At 48.4% G+C, this 19681-nt stretch overlaps 1 protein-coding gene and 1 long non-coding RNA gene across 5 annotated transcripts in view; one reads left to right on the forward strand and one right to left on the reverse strand.

The window, feature by feature from the left end:
* Positions 1-1777, reverse strand: part of USP13 (ubiquitin specific peptidase 13) — a 134517-nt gene extending 132740 nt beyond the window's left edge. The window contains exon 1 of one of the 4 annotated variants that reach the window (XM_077290459.1): positions 1189-1777. Coding sequence is in view for 2 of the 4 variants with exons in the window: in XM_077290456.1 (XP_077146571.1) it covers positions 887-1039 (153 nt within the window). In the remaining 2 variants the exon portion in view is untranslated. Of the gene's footprint in view, positions 1-302; positions 432-620; positions 764-886; positions 1153-1188 lie in introns of those variants that run through there. The other 3 variants (XM_077290456.1, XM_077290458.1, XM_077290457.1) reach the window with 3 other exon arrangements.
* LOC143808135 (uncharacterized) lies at positions 853-4612 on the forward strand. Its single transcript, XR_013221893.1, has 2 exons — positions 853-985; positions 2252-4612. It is a non-coding gene; the product is annotated as an uncharacterized LOC143808135 (long non-coding RNA).
* Positions 4613-19681: the final 15069 nt, after the last annotated feature.

Consider the following 19681-nt stretch of genomic DNA (forward strand, 5'->3'; position numbering starts at 1 on the left):
TCCATAGAACCTTATGGGCACCAGCCGCCATCTCAGCTCTCCATAGAACCTTATGGGCACCAGCCGCCATCTCAGGAGCGGGAAAGTCTGTGTGCACTGAAGACATTGGAACCGAGAACTGAGAATGAAGAGGCGCACATGTCTAAGATAGCTTACAGCACTGCTTATATCAGGTGCACTAATGAAATCAAATAATAATTATGTCTATACAGAATCAAAATAATCAGACAGCATCTCTACACATTATGGAAAACATACAATAAATAAAAAAGGATTAGAAATGTTTTCACATACAAGCTCACCATCCAAAAAGAATTGTGTATATTATTAATGAGGGCTGCGGACAGATATCATCCGTATAGTCTCCGCACCCCGTCCCGGTCACCGCCAGGGGGGCACAGATAATGGAGAGGGGACAAGTCACCATTGCCTGACTAGACGACGGGTCATGGTTTCCCATAGCAACCAGTCAGCTCTTCGGTGACATCATATACGCTGTTGCTATTGGCAACTTTACCAATTGTCACACTAGAATCTTCAGTGTCCAACAATGGGGAGATCTCATGGTGAAATCTTGTTTTCCTAACATGGAAAAACAAACTTTATGACACAAATATTACCTTGTCACTATGGTAACAGACCGAACCTTCCCGGTGCTTCCATAGTACTAACCCTACATGGTACCGGAGGACGATCGCGCACACGGTCACGGACGATCTCCCTCTGGACCAGAGATGTCAGCCCGTCCTGCAGGGACATCACTGCCCTCCCCGTCCTTCCACAGCCCCACGCGAGTCATCACACGGAGGATCGTGTCAGCGTCACGTGTAGGGATCGCCGCGATCTCCCATGCGGGCAGCCCACCCGGAGCCCCCCACTCACTCACAGGGGAGTCATAGGAGAAGGCGCACTCCGTCTTGTAGACCCTGTCCCCTGACTTGGGCACCCTGATGGAGGGCATGTAAGGCACGAGCAGCTCTCCCAGGTCAGCAGCCATCTTCACATTCCTGCAGCGACTCTGCGGCCGCGTCCCGGCCATGGAGGGCAGGATGGAGGCAGGACGGACCAGGCGACGCTAGTCCAATGGCAGGTGCCAGCGACCCCGGGGCCAGAGGAGGGAGCAGCCGGGCGGCTATTTATAGAGGGGCCTGGGTGACGGACACTTGTCTGCCGGGTGCAGGCGGTCACCTTAACCAGTGCGTGCCCGGGAGGACGGGCTGCCGGCGGTCACCTTAACCAGTGCGTGCCCGGGAGGACGGGCTGCCGGCGGTCACATTAACCAGTGCGTGCCCGGGAGGACGGGGTGCCGGCGGTCACCTTAACCAGTGCGTGCCCGGGAGGACGGGGTGCCGGCGGTCACCTTAACCAGTGCGTGCCCGGGAGGACGGGGTGCCGGCGGTCACCTTAACCAGTGCGTGCCCGGGAGGACGGGGTGCCGGCGGTCACCTTAACCAGTGCGTGCCCGGGAGGACGGGGTGCAGGCGGTCACATTAACCAGTGCGTGCCGGGGCGCATGTGACCACAGACAACACGTTGACGCAGAAGCAGGGGGAATTACAGTCCTAAAATGTGGCCCCTGTGAGCAAAAAAGAATGACTGCAGAGGCAGCGCTTCTGATGGGAAACCTCCCGGGTTCCCACACTGTGTATTATCATACTCAGAAACGCAGTGTGTGACCGCAGCCCAGCGGACAGGATCCATACAAGTCTCCAATTTACACCGTGTAATTGACCTGCGGTCTGAAATCCGCAACCTGTCGATTTCTCTTGAGGTAAAATTGTTTTAGTTGTGGATTTTCCTCATAGACTTGAGTGATATGAGGTAAATTTGCAGGTAAAAAATATATTCACTTTTAGTGATTTTCTGCAGAGGAAACGCACTAAAACGCATAATGGCATTACACAGCCTGTCATCCGTAACATTACTAGTGGCCTTCAAGGCAATAAATAACACAGGTCAACAAAAAAAAATTTTTTTTCTGGTGTCCAAAATATTTTAATGAATTTGGGGTATTTTTGGGGTGCTGATTCTGAATATGCTATCAGTTTTGCCAGATTGGCTCAAGTTTTTGAGATTTTTGGTATCTTATTTATAGCACTTGTTGGTAAATGCGACGCATCATCTCATTAATTTCTTTGGATTAGTACTTGAACTGAGCAGTTCTCAATATAGTTTTGTGTTAATTAGTGTTCTAAAAGTTTGTTCATAGCTTGATTTTTGCACTAACTTTATGTTGTTGTCTGTTTTCCAGTGAAAAGCATGAACTCATCAAGAAGAAGTTGTCTTAACGATCCAGACTCATTCTGTTACATTTGTGGTGAATACACACTGCCAAAACATAGAAGAAACATAACAGACTTCGTAAAAAAAGTGTATTTTACCTATTTTGGGGTTATGCTTGGGGACCAAGACATGTTTTGGGCACCACACATAGTGTGCAAAGCATGTATCGAATTATTACGAAAATGGAGCAAAGGACAAAGAAAAAGCTTCAAATTTGGTGTTCCAATGGTGTGGAGAGAGCCAAAAAATCATCATGATGACTGTTATTTCTGTGCAGTGCAAGTGCAAGGATTCAATAAGCATAAGAAACGAAAATGGGAGTAACATGGAATCTGCAAGAAGGCCTGTCCCTCATTGTGAAGATGTGCCTGTACCTGTGTTTACCATGTTACCTGACCTTCCCCCACCTGATGATGATGAAATGCAGGGTATGGAGCTAAACATCAGTTCTGGAAGTGAACTAGAATATGAAGGAAGTTTCAGAACACCTACGCAATTTACCCAAGGAGAGCTCAACGATCTAATAAGAGACCTCAACCTCTCAAAAAGTGCATCCGAATTTTTAGCTTAAAGGCTAAGTGAAAAAAATTGTCTGACGCCTGGAACTAAAATTACATCTTACAGGACCAGAGAAGAAGCACTTCTTCAATTTTTCTGTGAAGATGACCTACTTGTATATTGTAAGGATATTCCTGGCCTGATGCTGCAAATGGGTTTACAAGTATATCGTCCTGAAGACTGGAGGCTTTTCATAGATAGTTCTAAAAGGAGTTTGAAATGTGTTTTGTTGAACAATGGCAATCAGTGTGCATCTCTTCCAGTAGCTCACTCAACTAAACTTGCAGAACAATACAAAAATGTCAAAATGGTCTTGGAGAAACTGTGCTACCATGAACATTCGTGGCTGATATGTGTTGATTTAAAAATGGTCAACTTTTTACTTGGACAGCAAAGTGGATACACAAAGTATCCTTGCTTCATCTGCATGTGGGATAGTAGAGCAAAACATCAGCACTGGGAGAAACTGAATTGGCCTCCAAGGGACACCTTGACAGTAGGAGCATCAAACATAGTGAACGAACCTTTGGTGGACAGGGAAAAAATCATTCTACCACCACTTCACATAAAGTTAGGATTAATGAAGCAGTTCGTCAAGGCATTAGACAAAGATGGTAATTGCTTCATGTACATCTGCAGATCTTTCCCTGGTCTTAGTAGCGAAAAACATAAAATAATAAAAATTGGTTATATTCACCCTCTCTGACGTGCCGATCTCCTCCGCGCTGCACTCGGCGGTCCGCTTCCAAAGATGATGTGCGAGAAGGACCCTTCGTGACGTCACGGTCATGTGACCGCGGCGTCATCACGGTCATGTGACCGCGACGTCACCGCAGGTCCTGTTCGCACATCAACCCAGACCGGACGCCGCGGGCAGCGCTGAGAGGTGAGTATAACATGATTTTTTATTTTAATTCTTTTTTTTACACCCAAATATGCTTCCCAGGGCCTGGAGGAGAGTCTCCTCTCCTCCACCCCGGGTACCACCCGCACATTAACCGCTTACTTCCCGCAACGTGGGCACAGCCCCATGCGGGAAGTAAGCGGTTCAATGCATTCCTATGGGTGCAGAATCGCAGCGATTCTGCACAAAGAAGTGACATGCTGCGGGTTGTAAACCGCTGCGTTTCTGCGCGGTTTTTCCCGCAGCATGTGCACTGCGGTTTGCGGTTTCCATAGGGTTTACATGTTAATGTAAACGCTATGGAAACTGCTGCGGACCCGCAGCATCAAAATCGCGGCGGTTCCGCGGTAAAAACCGCAAAGTGTGAACATGGCCTGAAGCTGCTGCATGGTGTAGTTTTGTGTTGGTAGTGAAGAACTTCTTGGGAAATCAAAAGGCAGACAATTATGAAGAACTGGTACAAAACATGCTATTGAGATTTAGAAATCTGGGTGTACACATGAGCATTAAATTGCATTATCTTCACAGTCACTTGGACAGATTTCCTGGAGATTTTAGCGAAGAACAAGGGGAGAGATTTCATCAGGATATTATGGTGATGGAGGAAAGGTACCAAGGCAGATGGGACAGACATATGATGGCTGATTACTGCTGGAATCTACAGCGTGACTGCCCGAATAGCTCACATAGAAGAAAATCATATAAAAAGCGCTTTTCCAGCGATTAAATGTCTCCTATCTTTCATGTCTTGTTCATTTTTGAAGATTACTTTCTAAAACTAGTTAAAATAAACTAAAATCAACATTTACTTTGTTAAATTTATTGTATTCATGACAATATCAATAAAGTTAATGCGCGTGTAGCAAATTACGTCTTTTTTTTACACATTTTACGAAAAATCTCAAAAACTTGAGCCAATCTGGCAAAACTGATGACATATTCAGAATCAGCACCCCAAAGTTACCCTAAATTCGATGAAGTATCTTTGGCACCAAAAATGCTGTTGACCAGTGTAATAGCATATTAGAAACACGCAGTGACAACCTTATTTTTTTTAAAAACAGTGCTCTTTTTCTCGCGTTGCTTTTTCTCTCCATTTTTTTATATGTATTAGCCGTAGTGCTGTGCTATTTTAGCAAGTTTTCAATAAAGAGCAATTCCTTTTAGATTTTACAAGCTAGCTACTGTGCCAGCCTCACCAGGAGCCTTCTGCTACACACAGCCAGGATGGCAGCCACATACAATCCTTGCCGTTTGTGCACGTTGTGGATTTCCTGCGGATCTGCAGTGTTTTTTTTGCCGCCAGAAACGCTGCAGATCCGCAAGTGATTTACAGTAGAATGTAAATAAATAGAAAAAAAAAAAAAGCTGTGCTAATGGCGCGGAAAATTCCGCGCGGAAACGCTGCGGATTAAAAGAAGTAGCATGTCACTTCTTTTTTGCGGATCTGCAGCATTTTTGTACCCATTCCATTATAGAAATCCGCAGGGGTAAAAACGCAGTAAATCCATACAAAAAACGCGTCAAATCCGCACCTGCGTTTTCTGCCAAGAGATGCAGAATCCTCCCCAAAAATTCCTAAGCCTAATCCGCAATGTGTGCACATAGCCTAGTTCTTATCATGCCGCAGTCGCTACTGTCTGTGCTTGTAAGGAGTTTAAGGTTATGTGCACACGATGCAGATTTAGTGCAGAATTGGTGCAGAACTGCAGCAGAGGAAACGCGCTCCCTCTATCAGCTCCACTGCAGTACTATCGTGGAGTGCCAACGGGTTGTTATGGCAGCCAGAGTCCTAACAATTACTTCCATGTCTGCCAGATAGCTCAGTCTATCAGACCATGCCATAGGTTGGGGGTGGGGGCCTGATAGTCTAATTCTCAGGCTGGAGTCACACACAACGTATAAAAAAATCGGAGAATCGCAGAAATGTTCCCTGAACAGTGATCCGTGTGTCATCCGTGTGCAGTGCGAGGATGCAATTTTCTCACATCTAAGCATCTGTGTGACATCCATACGGCGTGATTTTCTCTCCGGCTTGCAAAACGGACATAGAAGGGATTCATAGGCTGAAATATTCATAAATATATATAGTCTATATATATATGTCAGTGAGACACCTATATATATATATTTATATTTCATACAGAGCTAGATAGCAGAATAGCCGGTAATTCAATTGTCGGCTTTAGCTAAATCATTACCGAACCCGACAGGATATGAGACATGGTTTACATACAGTAAACCATTGCATATCCATTAGATTTTTATATATTGCTGACTAAGTCTACGTTCACATTTGCGGTCTGCGCCGCATCGTCGGGCGCCGCAGCGTCGCCGCATGCGTCATGCGGCCCTATATTTAACATGGGGGCGCATGGACATGCGTCGCACTTGCGTTTTGCGCCGCATGCGTCACTGCGGCGCACGCGTCCGGGCGCAGAGGACACAGCAAGTTGCATTTTTGCTGCGTCCAAAATCAATCAAAAAAAGGACGCATGCGGCGCAAAACGCAGCATTGTGCATGCGTTTTGCTGCATTTTTGTTTGCGTTGTGCGTTGCGGCGCCGACGCTGCGGCGCACAACGCAAATGTGAACGTAGCCTAATAATGTTAGGTGTGTGTGTGTGTGTGTAATTTGAGCGCTGTGTTAAAGGGTTAAATCACGGAAAAAACTGGTGTGGGCTCCTGCGCAATTTTCTCCACCAGAGAGGGAAAGCCAGTGACTGAGGGCAGATATTAATAGCCTAGAGAGGAACCATGGTTATTGCTCCCCCCGGCTAAAAACATCTGCCCCCAGCCACCCCAGAAAAGGCACATATGTAAGATGCACCTATTCTGGCACTTAGCCTTTCTCTTCCCATTGCCCTGTAGCATTGACATATGGGGTAATAAGGGGTTAATGTCACCTTGCTATTGTAGGGTGACATCAAGCCAGGTTAGTAAGACACCTATCCATTATTAATCCAATAGTCGGAAAGGGTTAAAAATACACACACACATTAAGAATAAAGTCTTTTGATGAAATAATGAAACACAGAGGTTTTAACATCTTTATTGTACTCTCAATCCAAGCAAAGCCCTCGTTCTCCTGTAAAAGATTCCAAAATAAAAAAGCAACAATATCCCATGCCTGTCCGCTGTACAGTCAAGTCCCACGCAGTAATCCATATCTGGGGCATTTACATTTTACAACCAGGAGCGCTGCCCCATAGATTAACATTGGTCCGAGTGCTATGCAATGTTTTATCGCATAGCACTCATCCGTATTATACGGTATTGTGACTCCGGCCTCAGTCAAACGCTGGCGGGTTAAGAAATGCACTGTACTACGTAGGAGGCACAGTGTATTTCAATGCAATAAAACTCATTTGTTGTAAAAAAAAATATACATATATTTTTTGCTGCAAAAACAGGGCTCCTTCAGATGTCAGTTTTTCTCGTATGGGTTCTACCCATGTTTCTCACGGATAGCAGTCGTATCTATGAAGTTCCTCAGAGTGTTCCTCTGCACAAACATAAAGAAGCTTGTCCAACATTAATGTGTCAGATCAAACTCACCAATGCAAGTCTCTGGGTCAATTTAAAAAAATCAGACAGCACTCAGAGGCCATCCATGTGCTCACCATTTTTCATGGACTGTTTGATAGAAGCTTGAACACCATAAATTTTTTTCATCCAAGGAAAACTGATGAACTCTGACCAAACTCTGATAGTAAAAACTGATCCTATGACTCATTATTGATGGAGTTCTGATCAAAAACACTACTGAAGCTAGAGAATCACTATTTCTTGCCAGGAAACTGATAGCCATGTGTTGGATTGGTGGTTCCCCTCCTGGGAGACATCTTGTATTAAAAGCACCCTCCCCAATAGGGAGGTGCCTTAGCAACCCCTATAGTTACCGTTAGGTGGTTTTGTGTGTGCATCTGAATGTTGCAAGGTCCCCCATCTCTAACAGAAGAAAAAAAAAGTGTGACAAAACCAGCTCACCTACTAGGCATTTGTTGTGGGGAAGCCCGGATAACGTGCAGTCTTCACGTAAAGTAATAGAACAAATATAAGAAAAAATCCAGCTTCCAAAAATATCAAAATTTATTGAAGATAAAATCCAAGATCCAAAAACATGGTTCACAGGAGAAGAAATGGCAGCATGCTACATGTTTCGAACAATAAGTTCTTTTTCAAAGCTCTGAAAAAGAACTTATTGTTCGAAACATGTAGCATGCTGCCATTTCTTCTCCTGTGAACCATGTTTTTGGATCTTGGATTTTATCTTCAATAAATTTTGATATTTTTGGAAGCTGGATTTTTTCTTCTATTTCCCCCATCTCTAGTCTGTTAAAGCTATTCCCTTATCATGTGTCACATTAGTCCATTATAGGTTGCCTTGTTTCCTGTGACCGCTTCAGCGGTGTCTGCACCCTGTGGCCGCATTGGTGGTTCCTGAACTGTAACCCGAGACCTGTGTCTGAACCTGTCCCTAGTCGCCGTCCTGTCTGCACAAATCTGAACCTGTCCCTAGTGGATATATTGTATGCACAGCCTGAATCTGTCCCAAGTTGCCGTCCTGTCTGCACAGGCTGAACCTGTCCAGAGTGGCTGTATTGTATGCACAGTCTGAATCTGTCCCAAGTCGCCGTCCTGTCTGCACAGGCTGAATCTGTCCCAGTGTATGTCCTGCCCTGTCTAGAAATCTGGATTAACGGCTGGGACCCTTGGGGTCAACTACTACTGCCGGACGCTGCCCTGTAGTGACACCTGGCAGCTACCTGCCACAAGCCTGACCTCACCAGTAGAGGCTCCAGTGAACACCAAGGTAGCTGCTTAATTATGCCCCGACAGGGTAGGTCCGGTCTGTGGCACAGTGGGTCCACGAACCACATGTACCACCTGCGATCTTAACAATTTGCTCAGGCCATGGGCCCCGCTGCGCTCCATGGTCCTCTGCTCTTGGGAGTTATTTGAATCATTGTTTGGCCAATGTATGCGACAGGAAGATTTTCTTTTTCATCAACAGACTCAGGATACCCAATCAGAAGTCCTGACTATTGCTGCAACAGCCCAAGTTGCAGTATGTACAGCTGTGCTTATGCAACCCAAAACCTATGCCTCTGAAGTGTACCTCATCCTGTCTGATCTGCCTGTGTACTATGGGGATCTGAAGCAGTGCAATGGGTTCTTAGAGCAGTGCATGCGGCACTATGAAGTTTTTTGGTCAACACATTACCTCCGATTGGGCAAGGTGCGATTCCTGATGTCGTGCCTAGAGCAGAAGATGCCCTGGCATGGCTCAACCCTCTATGGGAAACAGGGGCTCCCATCACCTCAGACCTGCGTGCTTTACTGGTGGCCTTCCGAAAGCTTTTCGATTAGCCGAACCCCGAGTTCTTTGCAAAAACTTCCTTCACAGGGTTACCGCAACAGACAGGAGCCAGAAGACCGCAGCGTCTGATTGCTTCTACTCCTGTGCTGAGAAGAACACTTCTCCTTCGTTTTAATGGGGTTTATTTCTTTTGGCAGAACAGGGGTTAATAGGCCATGTTGGAAACTCTGAGATGTCAGCTGAGCTCAGTTAGCTACACCCAATCCCTTTATAAACTGTGTCCTGATTTAAATCCATGTCAGAGCTAGCATTTGCTGCATGACTAAGGCCTCTTTCACATTTTCGTTTTTTGCCATCCGTCGCAATCCGTCGTTTTGGCAAAAAAACTAGTCCTGCAAATGTGCCCGCAGGATCCGTTTTTTTGCCATTGACTTCAATTGACGACGGATGGACACACGTCGCATCCATCGTGCGATGGATGCGTCGTGTTTTTGCGGTCCATCGTGACAAAAAAACATTCAAGGGAACTTTTTTTGTCCGTCGAATCCACCATTTCCAACCACGCATGCGTGGCCGGAACTCCGCCCCCTCCTCCCCGGTCTTCACAATGGGCAGCGGATGCGTCGTAAAACTGCATCTGCTGCCCACGTTGTGCAAAAACTAGCACAACGTCCATCGGTACGTCGGGCCAATGGTTTGCGACGGCCCCGTACCAACGGAAATGTGAAAGAGGCCTTAGGAGGAGAGGTATTCATATGAGAAGTTTTGGAGAAGTGAGTAAACAATCACATCTGGCCCTATCATTTAAACGTTCATCCGTTCCCAAGCCTTTTGAGGTGGCTGCTAGTACAGAATCCATGAAGGTCAACTGTGTTCATTAGGCTAAGCAGAAGCCGTAACTCGGTCGTGAGATGGGACTGCAGCGTCAGGTATTCCCATTGGTCGTCCAGAGCTGAGAACTCCGGTGCCTGTTCTGGTCTGCAGACCCAGTGTGGTGCTTCATTGGAGGCAGCAGTCACTAGAGGTAGGTGTCTGGTCACCATACGTCCAGGATAGCCTGCAGTTTTGCCATCTTCTCCATCAGGTTTGCTAGTTGCAGTCTCTGTGTGCTCATGTCTCCGAAGAAAGGGAAGCGGAGGCGATGTCCTCATTCAGTCCCAACAATTGTCCCAATGATCTGCCCTCAGGAACCTCCCAGCATCGTGGATGTGTCATCTTGTAGACCAGGCTGAAGATGGATCCTGAGCAGGCATCTTCAATTTCTAGTAGGTCAGAAGAGAACGACAAGGTGGTGGTATCTTCCAAGTCTCTAATCCACCTACCAGGTGGGGCGGAGGAACTCCAGTCGGTCGTTGAATCCTCCGGGAAGGTAACTGATCCCAATGAATCGAGAAAGATCTCCCAATGCCAGGTTTCTGGTACTACTGGTACTTCTCACACGTCGTCCTATGCTGAGGATGGCTGGATGGAAAGAAGCATCCTAATCATGGAGATGGTGAGAGCTGTCACTTTTCTTCTAGTGGACAGAAGACAGTCTTGATAAGAAGTTGTTGAAAGAGGTGTCAGCTTCCAAATTCTCTGCAGAGTCCTCCCGGGCTTGAAGAAGAGGGGGTGAAAAGGAGGGGGGTACTCTAGAGCTACTGCTGGTGCCCCCTTCTCCCTCCATGCAGGAACGCCGCCTTACTCACCAGACTGGCGTGCTCCTGCTTTCTGTTCTGTGTGCACACTGCAGTTCTGAGGCACGCCTAGTACACGCTACATTGCTCTTAAAGGGGCAGTACACGCATGGCAAAATACCACCAGCTGACAGCTGGGAGGCATTTTGTTAACATAATCACCTGTGAAGGAGGCTCCTAGCCAACAGCTGGGAGACTTCTTGTATAAAAAGCACCCTCCCAAAAGGAGGTGCCTGAGCAACCCCTATAGTTACTGATAGGTAAAGCTATTCCCTTATCCTGTGTCCTGTTAGTCCAGTAGAGGTCGTCCTTGTTTCCTGTGACAGCTGCGGCAGTGTCCATATCCTGAAACCGTATCCCAAAACCATGTCTGTGGTATCTGTACCCCGTGACCGAATCCATGGTACCTGAACTGTAACCCGAGACCTGTGTGTCTGAGCCTGTCCCAAGTGGCCGTCCTGTCTGCACAAGTCTGAACCTGTCCCAAGTGGCCATCCTGTCTGCACAACTCTGAACTTGTCCCAAGTAGCCGTCCTGTTTGCACCTGTTCCAAGTTGCCGTCCTGTTGTGAACCTGTACGAGTGGACATCCTGCCTGGTCTAGGAATCTGGATTAATGGCTGAGACTCTTGGGGTCAGCTGCTAGTGCCAGACGCTGCCCTGGAGTGGCATCTGGCAGCTACCTGTCGCACAAGCATGACCTCACCACTAGAGGCTTCAGTGAACACCAAGGTAACTACTTAGTTACGTCCACGAACCACGTGCGCAAGCTGCGAGCGTAACATATTGTAGGGCAACATGGCCGTGACAGAGGCGAAAAAGGTCCATATAAAGGAAATGTGGGGATTTTATTTTCAGCCAAAATGCAGCAGACAAAGTAACTGAAAAACAACAAAGACTTGCCCGGCTGGGTGCTAAACAATACACCATACCTCTGACTCATGTTACCAGGGATGTGTGCAACGCTCGACTCTACAGCAACCCAGCGTTTAGCACATTTAACCTCTGTACATATCCTTTTCTGAAATACACCATATCAGTCTGGAGGCTGTCTCTCTCTCTGAATCTTTTCCCTCAGTCTGTTTCGGTGTCTGTAATGAAGCGACCTCTCTCTGCTGAGCTACCGAAGCCTCCAGTACTACCAGTACTGGATCGGGAGTGAGGAGTCCCACTACCAAATCCTACTCATCATTCCAATAAAAAAACGGCCCGGAACGACCATTAATAAATAGGTGCACCAATCAGTATGACCCGGTTTTAGTATCACACCCAGCTTAACTTTCTGGAAGAGAGATGTACACTCCATGCAGTATCCTCTGTCAGCTGCCTACAAGATATTACAGCAGGGGATCACAGCTAATTCTTTCTTTGAGGTAAAACATTTGATTAAAAACAGGCAGTGAAATGTTTTAGAAAGAAGGAATATAAACCAGCTCACCCGTGATGCATAAACCAAACCTCGGGAGCACGGACCCGCTGTGTCCAGGCGTATAAAGTCCAAAAAAGAAAAGCGTGTCCAGCTTCACCGAGTCCGTAAAAAAGAGTTTTATTCACAAGCTTTAAACATGGAGGATACAGACTTCAGCACGAACCATATGGGTAAGAATCTCAACGCGTTTCTGGAGACAAAGCTCCCTTAATCATGACTTGTCATGATTAAGGGAGCTTAGTCTCCAGAAACGCGTTGAGATTCTTACCCATATGGTTCGTGCTGAAGTCTGTATCCTCCATGTTTAAAGTTTGTGAATAAAGAAAACTCTTTTTTACGGACTCGGTGAAGCTGGACACTTTTCTTTTTAGTGAAATGTTTTACCTCACAGAAACCAGCAGCTGTGATCTCATGCTGTCCTGTCTGTATACTCTCTTTTGCTTCCTCCCCTGCCCAGGAGATGTGATATGTGCAGACCATGTTCCTATACAGTCAGACACAGCCATTAGACAGTACACAGCAGGGGCACATGTATAAGATTATTCTAGCACAGGAACATTACTTTGTAAGACATCCAATTGTGGAATTTTTTATTACAAGATCTATTAATCAAAATGTACTTTGTTCTTGGAACAACCCCTTTAATGCTATAGTTCTGACCTAATAATTTTTTCTTGATAGTTGTAAGGTATGCTGTCATGGCTGAAGAAGACTGGGGAAAAGATGCAATAGGCTACATTCCCACAATGAGTATTTACAGAGTTTTTGAAGTTGCAAAATTACTTGCAGATTTTTTGCATATAATGCAATTCTATGGGGAAAGGCCACAAATAAACTGTGTACTCACAAGAGAAATCGACATGCTGCGATTTTCAAACATGCACCACAGGTCAGTTTACGCTGAGTAAAATAAAAGGTCAGTGGACATAAGATTTCTATAAATCCCATCCACTTTGCTAGAACTTTATGACACTGCACTTCTTGTACAGCATAAAAATACAGCGCAAAAACTCATCGTGGGAACGTAGCCTTAGCTTCACAAGTAATCCAGTTCCTTGAATGTCTCCATCACAGCACAGATACATTCCATCTTATTTATTATACTATTTAGATTGACGTTCTGATGTTTTGCTGTAACCCAACTGGAGTGGTGGAATGAGGGGGCTTTAACCCACTCTGCATTGCTCTCATTTCACAGGGAAAATAAATCACAAATGTCAGGTATGCAGTCATGGAGACTTCCAGGAACCCAGGTTAATGGAAAAACTGTGCATTGTATCTGTTCATATAGTCACCTACCATCGCTTTATCTGGCATCCAGCACCGTCCTGCTCTTCAGACTCTCGGAAGCCCGGAAATGGCTTTTACAATGTAAGGCTATGGGGCCTCAGAAGAAGCCTTTTTTCCATTTTGATGAAAAAGGAGATTTTTGTGTACTCACCGTAAAATCTCTTTCTCTTAGCCTCTAATTGGGGGACACAGGACAATGGGTGTTATGCTGCTGTCCACTAGGAGGCGACACTATGCATAATCTGAAAAAGATTAACCGTGGCTCCTCCTCTACAGTATACACCCCTGGACGGCGTCAGCCTTCTCCAGTTTTGTGCAAAAGCAGTAGGAGGAACGTAACATGAATGACATAGACATGCCTATAAGAAGGCCACTATGTACGAGCTCAAAGAACAATATGAGAACTCAACAGTAACAACGGCCCGAAAAGGGCAACAGGGTGGGAGCTGTGTCCCCCAATTAGAGGCTAAGAGAAAGAGATTTTATGGTGAGTACACAAAAATCTCCTTTACTCTGTCGCCTCATTGGGGGACACAGGACCATGTGACGTCCTAAAGCAGTCCCTGGGTGGGAAGCAATGGACGAATATTGTGCAGACAGGCCCCTATACTTGGGGCACCGCCGCCTGCAGAACACATCTACCCAGGCTCGCTTCCGCTGAGGACTGGGTATGAACCCTGTAGTGTTTAGTAAACGAGTGTGGGCTAGTCCGAGTGGCCGTCTTACACACTTGTTGTGCCGAAGCCTGGAGCCGAATGGCCCAGGAGGCCCCTACCACCCGTGTAGAACGTAACGTAATACCGGCTGGAAGAGGAGAATTCTTAAGGCGGTAGGCCTCTTGTATGGTGGATGTGATCTTCCTAGCAAGGGTAGCTTTGGAAGCTGGGAGGTCCTTGCGGCCGCCTTCCAGAAGGAAAAGGGATCAGACCTCCGGAAGGACGCAGTCCTAGACACATATATACGCAATGCCCTGACAAGGTCAAGCGCATGCAGAGCCTTCTCCACTCTATGAACCGGGACCGGACAAAGGGAAGGCAGAGAAATTTCCTCACTGAGGTGGAAGTTGGACACAACCTTCGGAAGGATGGGACCGTACGGAGAACTACCTTGTCCTGGTGAAAAACCAGGAAGGGCCATCTGCAGGAGAGTGCTGTCAGTTCAGACACCCTGCGTAGCGAGGTGATTGCCACCAAGAAAATACTACCTTCTGGGAGAGAAGGCAGAGCGGGACCTCCTTAAGGGGTTCGAAGGGTGGTTCCTGCAATGCTATCAGGACCAGGTTGAGGTCCCACGTTTCTAGTGGTCGTCTGTAGGGGGGAACCAATCGGGAAACCCCCTTAAGAAAAGTCCTTACTCGCAGCTTGGTAGCAATGCGCCTTTGAAAAAAAAAAAAAGCACTGAGAGGGCTGACACCTGGCTCTTAGGCGAGCCCAGGGACAGCCTGGCCTCCAGACCCGATTGGAGAAAAAAACAGCTAGTTCGGGGAGGGAAGAAGGGAATGGGGTCTGGCCGCGAGATTCGCACCAGGTTAAGAGAACTTTCCAGGTACGGTCATAGATCTTGGCAGAGGCTGGCTTCCGTGCCCTGATCATGGTCCTAATGATGTCCATCGAGAGCCCTGCCTGGGTTAGAACTCAGGTTTCAAGGGCCATGCCGTCAACTTGAGAGCCCCTCTGTTCTGGTGGTAGAACGGGCCTTGTGATAGAAGATCCGGGCAGTCGGGGAGGCGCCAGGGAGCGTCTGCTGAAAGTTGTACGACGTCGGCGTACCATGTATGTCTGGGCCAGACCAGTGCGATTAAGATGATTGGAACTCCATCTTGCTTGATCTTCCTCATCACTCTGGATAACAGGGGGAGAGGTGGAAAAATGTACAGAGGCTGGAACAGGGTCCAGTCCTGAACCAGAGCGTCTGCTCCGAGCGACCGCGGATCGTGTGTTCTGGCCATGAAATTGGAGACCTTGGCATTGAAGTGGGATGCCATTAGGTCCACATCTGGGGTCCCCCAGCGATGGCAGATCTGACAAAAAATTTCAGGATGGAGAAACCACTCTCCTGAATCTATTCCTTGTTGTCTGAGGAAGTCTGCTTCCCAGTTGTCCACACCCGGAATGTGGACCGCCGAGAGAACCGAGCCTGTGTCCTCCACCCAGTGGAGGATGTGTGACACTTCTCGCATCGCCTGGGTATTGCGGGTCCCCCCTTGGTGATTCACATATGCCACAGTGGTGGCATTGTCCGATTGTATTCTGATGTGAGAGGCTGCCAGTAAGTGATGGAAGGCCCTGAATGCCAGGAGGATGGCACGAATTCACAGGATGTTGATGGGGATGGTCGCTTCCACTGGGGACCACTTGCCCAGTGCCCTGTGGTGTAGGTGCACTGCACCCCAACCAGTCAGGCTCGCATCGGTGGTCAGAACCTTCCACTGACCTGTGAGAAAGGATTTCCCCTTTGCTAGCGAGGTTGGCTTGAGCCACCAGTGCCGGGACCTCTTGGTTGACGACGTTAGCCGGAACTCCCTGTCGAGAGAAAAAGGGATTCCTGTCCCAGGACATGAAAATGGCTAGTTGGAGAGGCCTGAGGTGAAACTGGGCCAAATTGGGACCACTTCTATTGCTGCCCCCATCTTGCCGAGGACTCATGGAAAACCGGAGAGATCGAGGGGGTTTGCGGAAGAGGATGCGAACTCCTACGCGGAGAGCCAGTGCCTTGTGCCTGGGAAAGAGCACTAGACCCCTGGAGGTGTTGTATAGCATTCCCAGGAAGATCAGAGACAGTCTCAGGGTTGGTGATGACCTTTGTAGGTTGACTAACCAGCCCATGCGACTCAGTGTCAATTGTGATAGAGCTGAGCTCGCAGTCCTTGAAGGTAGGAGCCTTGATGAGTAGATCGTCCAGGTATGGAACGACTACTATGCCTCTGGAGTGCAGGACGTCCATGGTGGCTGCCATGACCTTGGTAAACACTCTGGGAGCCGTGGCGAGTCCGAACGGAAGAGCCACGAACTGGTAGTGGTCCTGGTCGATTGCGAACCTGAGAAAACTCTGACGAGCAGGTGCAATCGGTATATGCAGGTATGCGTCTTGTATTTCTATGAAGGCGAGATATTCTCCCTTCTCCATATAGACGCAATGATGGACCGAAGGGGACTCCAGCGGAAGTGACAAACCCGTACATATTTGTTGAGTTGCTTTAGGTCCAGTATGGGCCGTACGCTGCCTCCTTTCTTGGGGACTACGAATAGATTGGAGTAGAACCCTCGGAAGCGCCCGGCCGTGGGAACCGGTACTATGACTCCTGCTTGAAGAAGCGAGGGAACCGCTTGGTGGAAGGCACGAGCCTTGGCTGGCGGTTTTGGGGGAACAGAGAAGAAGACTCTGTTCGGTGGGTTGGAGGTTGAACACTATCTTGTATCCGGAAGACACTAGTTCCCTGACCCACCTGTCTTCTGTAGTAGGCATCCAGACTTGCTGGAAGAGCAAAGTCGGCCACCTACGGGTGGGATGTCTTCCGGGGTCCTTGAGTCATGAGGAGGAAAAAATCTGAGGTTTACCTCCTTTGGGCTTTGACTGGCCTGCTTTTAACTGCCAGGTCTTGTCCGACCTTTGCGTTGACCATGAGTTGTCCCTGTGTGAGGAACGGTTACGATTTTGTGCTGGACGCGAGACGGACCAGCCCGAGGAATTCCGAAAGGATCGGAATCGGGTTTGTTGCACTTCTTGTAAGTGCGTATAAGTTTCAGTTGAGGAAGAGAGGTACTCTTCCCCCCCGGTGGCGTTGGATATCATTGTGCCCAACTTTTCACCGAAAGGTTACCCACTGAGATACGGGAGGGGCGTGAGGGACTTCTTTGAGGCTGCATCCGCTTTTCATTCCGCAGCCAGAGAATACGCCGAATCGTGATGGCGTTTGATGCTATCCCCGCTACGCCCCTTGCTGAATACAGAGCTGCATGAAGCATGTAATCTGCTACAACTGCTATTTGAACCGCTTGGTCCGACAACTCAGGAGCAGATGCTTGGAGGCCAGCTTGTAAATTTTTGGCCCAAGCCAGTATGGCCTTGGCAGCCCAAACTGAAGCGAAAGCGGGAGCCAGGGAGGCCCCTGCCGCCTCGAAAACTGAACGAGCCATGCGTTCTAACTGCCGGTCTGCTGCGTCCCTGAGGGTTGAGCTATCTGGCAGTGAAAGGAGAGTCTGTGCTGCTAGTCTAGAGAATGGGGGGGTCCACTTCGGGCGAAATCTGTCCATTCCTTGGTGTCCTTCTGTGGGAAAGGGTACCTTGCCTCCAGATATTTGCGATTAGCGAATTTTTTCTCAGGCTGTGAGAGCTGCTCTATAAGGATTGCTTTAAACTCTGGGTGGTTAGAGAAAACCTTAGGCGGCTTCAGAGGTCCTTCAAATGAAATCCTCTGGTGGCAGATTAGAAATGTCCAGCACCCGATGGATGGAAAAGATTAGGTCCTCGACTAGCGCTGTATTGCTAGGGGGGATTGGGATCAGGGACCCCTCCGTTTCCCTGTCTGAGTCGGAGTCACAGATGCCTTCCGAATCCTGTGTATCACTGAGGCGTCCCCTGCTGGGTGAGCTGGGGAGGAGGCCTTCTCTGGTCGGGGACTGCGGAGATCTGCATCGTCTGCCCCTGGAAGGGGACGGTCTAGATGACTTGGAACTACGGTGTCTCTCCCTAGAAGGGGATGACCGTGTGCTATGGGATGACGCAGATGGACTTGACCTATGGGTCCGCTTGCGTCCTGACCTAGACGTGGATGTGCCAGGTCGTTCTGTTCCTGAGTCAAGCTCTCCCTTTGCTGGGTAGCGGTCATAGCCGAGGCATGACTTTGCAGAGCCTGAAGCAATGTGGAGGTTTGGTTATCTATAAACTGCGTCATAGATTGCAACCTCTGAGTGACCCATTCCAGCGTGGCATTAGTCACCGAGGCATTGGCAGGGGCTTCTTGGGGCTCTGACGCAGTAGTCTGGATGCAGTCCTGGCAGCGCGTTACGTGCTGCCACTGGGGAGAGCGGTCCAGCAGGCTGTACAGAATGCATAATAGCAGTCCTGCCTGGTTCTCTTGGACCTTGAGCCCGGCATAGTGCACAGAGTGCAGAAGGGCTGCTATGAAAAGGACCTTAGAGGGGTAGAGAAACCTATAGGGGAGCCCTCTAGGTAATATGGATTCACAGCCGAGTAAAACAACCCAGCTGTGATCTTACCCCACCAGTATGCCCCTAGGTCCAGCGCCGAAGATCCACAGTCTTGTGCCCCCCCGGAGACTGGCTGGCCTGGTCCTGCTGACCGGGAGATGCAGGGTTAATCCTTGCTGCAGTAGAAATGGCCGCCGAGGAGAAGAGGCACTGTAGAGTGTCATATTTGTCATCCGGGGGACGGAGAGGAGGCGGCGGCTACAGCTAGGCCGAAGCCGGGGCCTAAATTAGATGCCTGATGCCCAGAAAGGCTCCAGGCCGGCGCGGAAGTCTGGGGATGGGGTTCGGATCTGAACCGGACCCCCCCCCGGATTTAAAGGCAGGATAGCGGTGGGGCTGTAAGCGGGAGGGGGGCCCTGTGAGGGGTCCCCCTGAGGCAGTATAGAGCTGGTGATGCCGCAGAGACGGGCGCAGGGAGCCCTGTGTCTGTATGTGCCATGTAAAGGAACAGATGATTGGCCTCGGGGAGACCAAAACATCCAACACCGCGGAGACACCATCACGTGTTTCTCAAATCCAGAACACTGCCCCCATCCCTTATGGGAAATATGCAAATGCATGTAGGATAGCTGCGGAGACACCATCACGTGTTTCTCAACGCAAGCAGTGAATAGCCAGGCCTTTCCCCGGGAAGGAACAACCACGGGAAGGGCAGCATCCAATAAAGGAAAACATCCAATACAGGAAAACCACCTATGCCAAGCATGGTATCCATCCACAGACAGCTGTTTCGGGGTGTTTGTCCCTCATCAGTGTGGAGTAGGAATCTGGCTATTAGGAGCAGTGCCTAGTAAAAGGCTGTAAAGGAACAGATGATTGGCCTCGGGGAGACCAAAACATCTAACACCGCGGAGACACCATCACGTGTTTCTCAACGCAGTGATCCAGAACACTGCCCCCATCCCTTATGGGAAATATGCAAATGCATGTAGGATAGCTGCGGAGACACCATCACGTGTTTCTCAACGCAAGCAGTGAATAGCCAGGCCTTTCCCCGGGAAGGAACAACC

The sequence above is a fragment of the Ranitomeya variabilis genome, chromosome 2 (assembly GCF_051348905.1).
Source record: "Ranitomeya variabilis isolate aRanVar5 chromosome 2, aRanVar5.hap1, whole genome shotgun sequence".
In the NCBI taxonomy this organism is placed as follows: Eukaryota; Metazoa; Chordata; class Amphibia; order Anura; family Dendrobatidae; genus Ranitomeya; species Ranitomeya variabilis.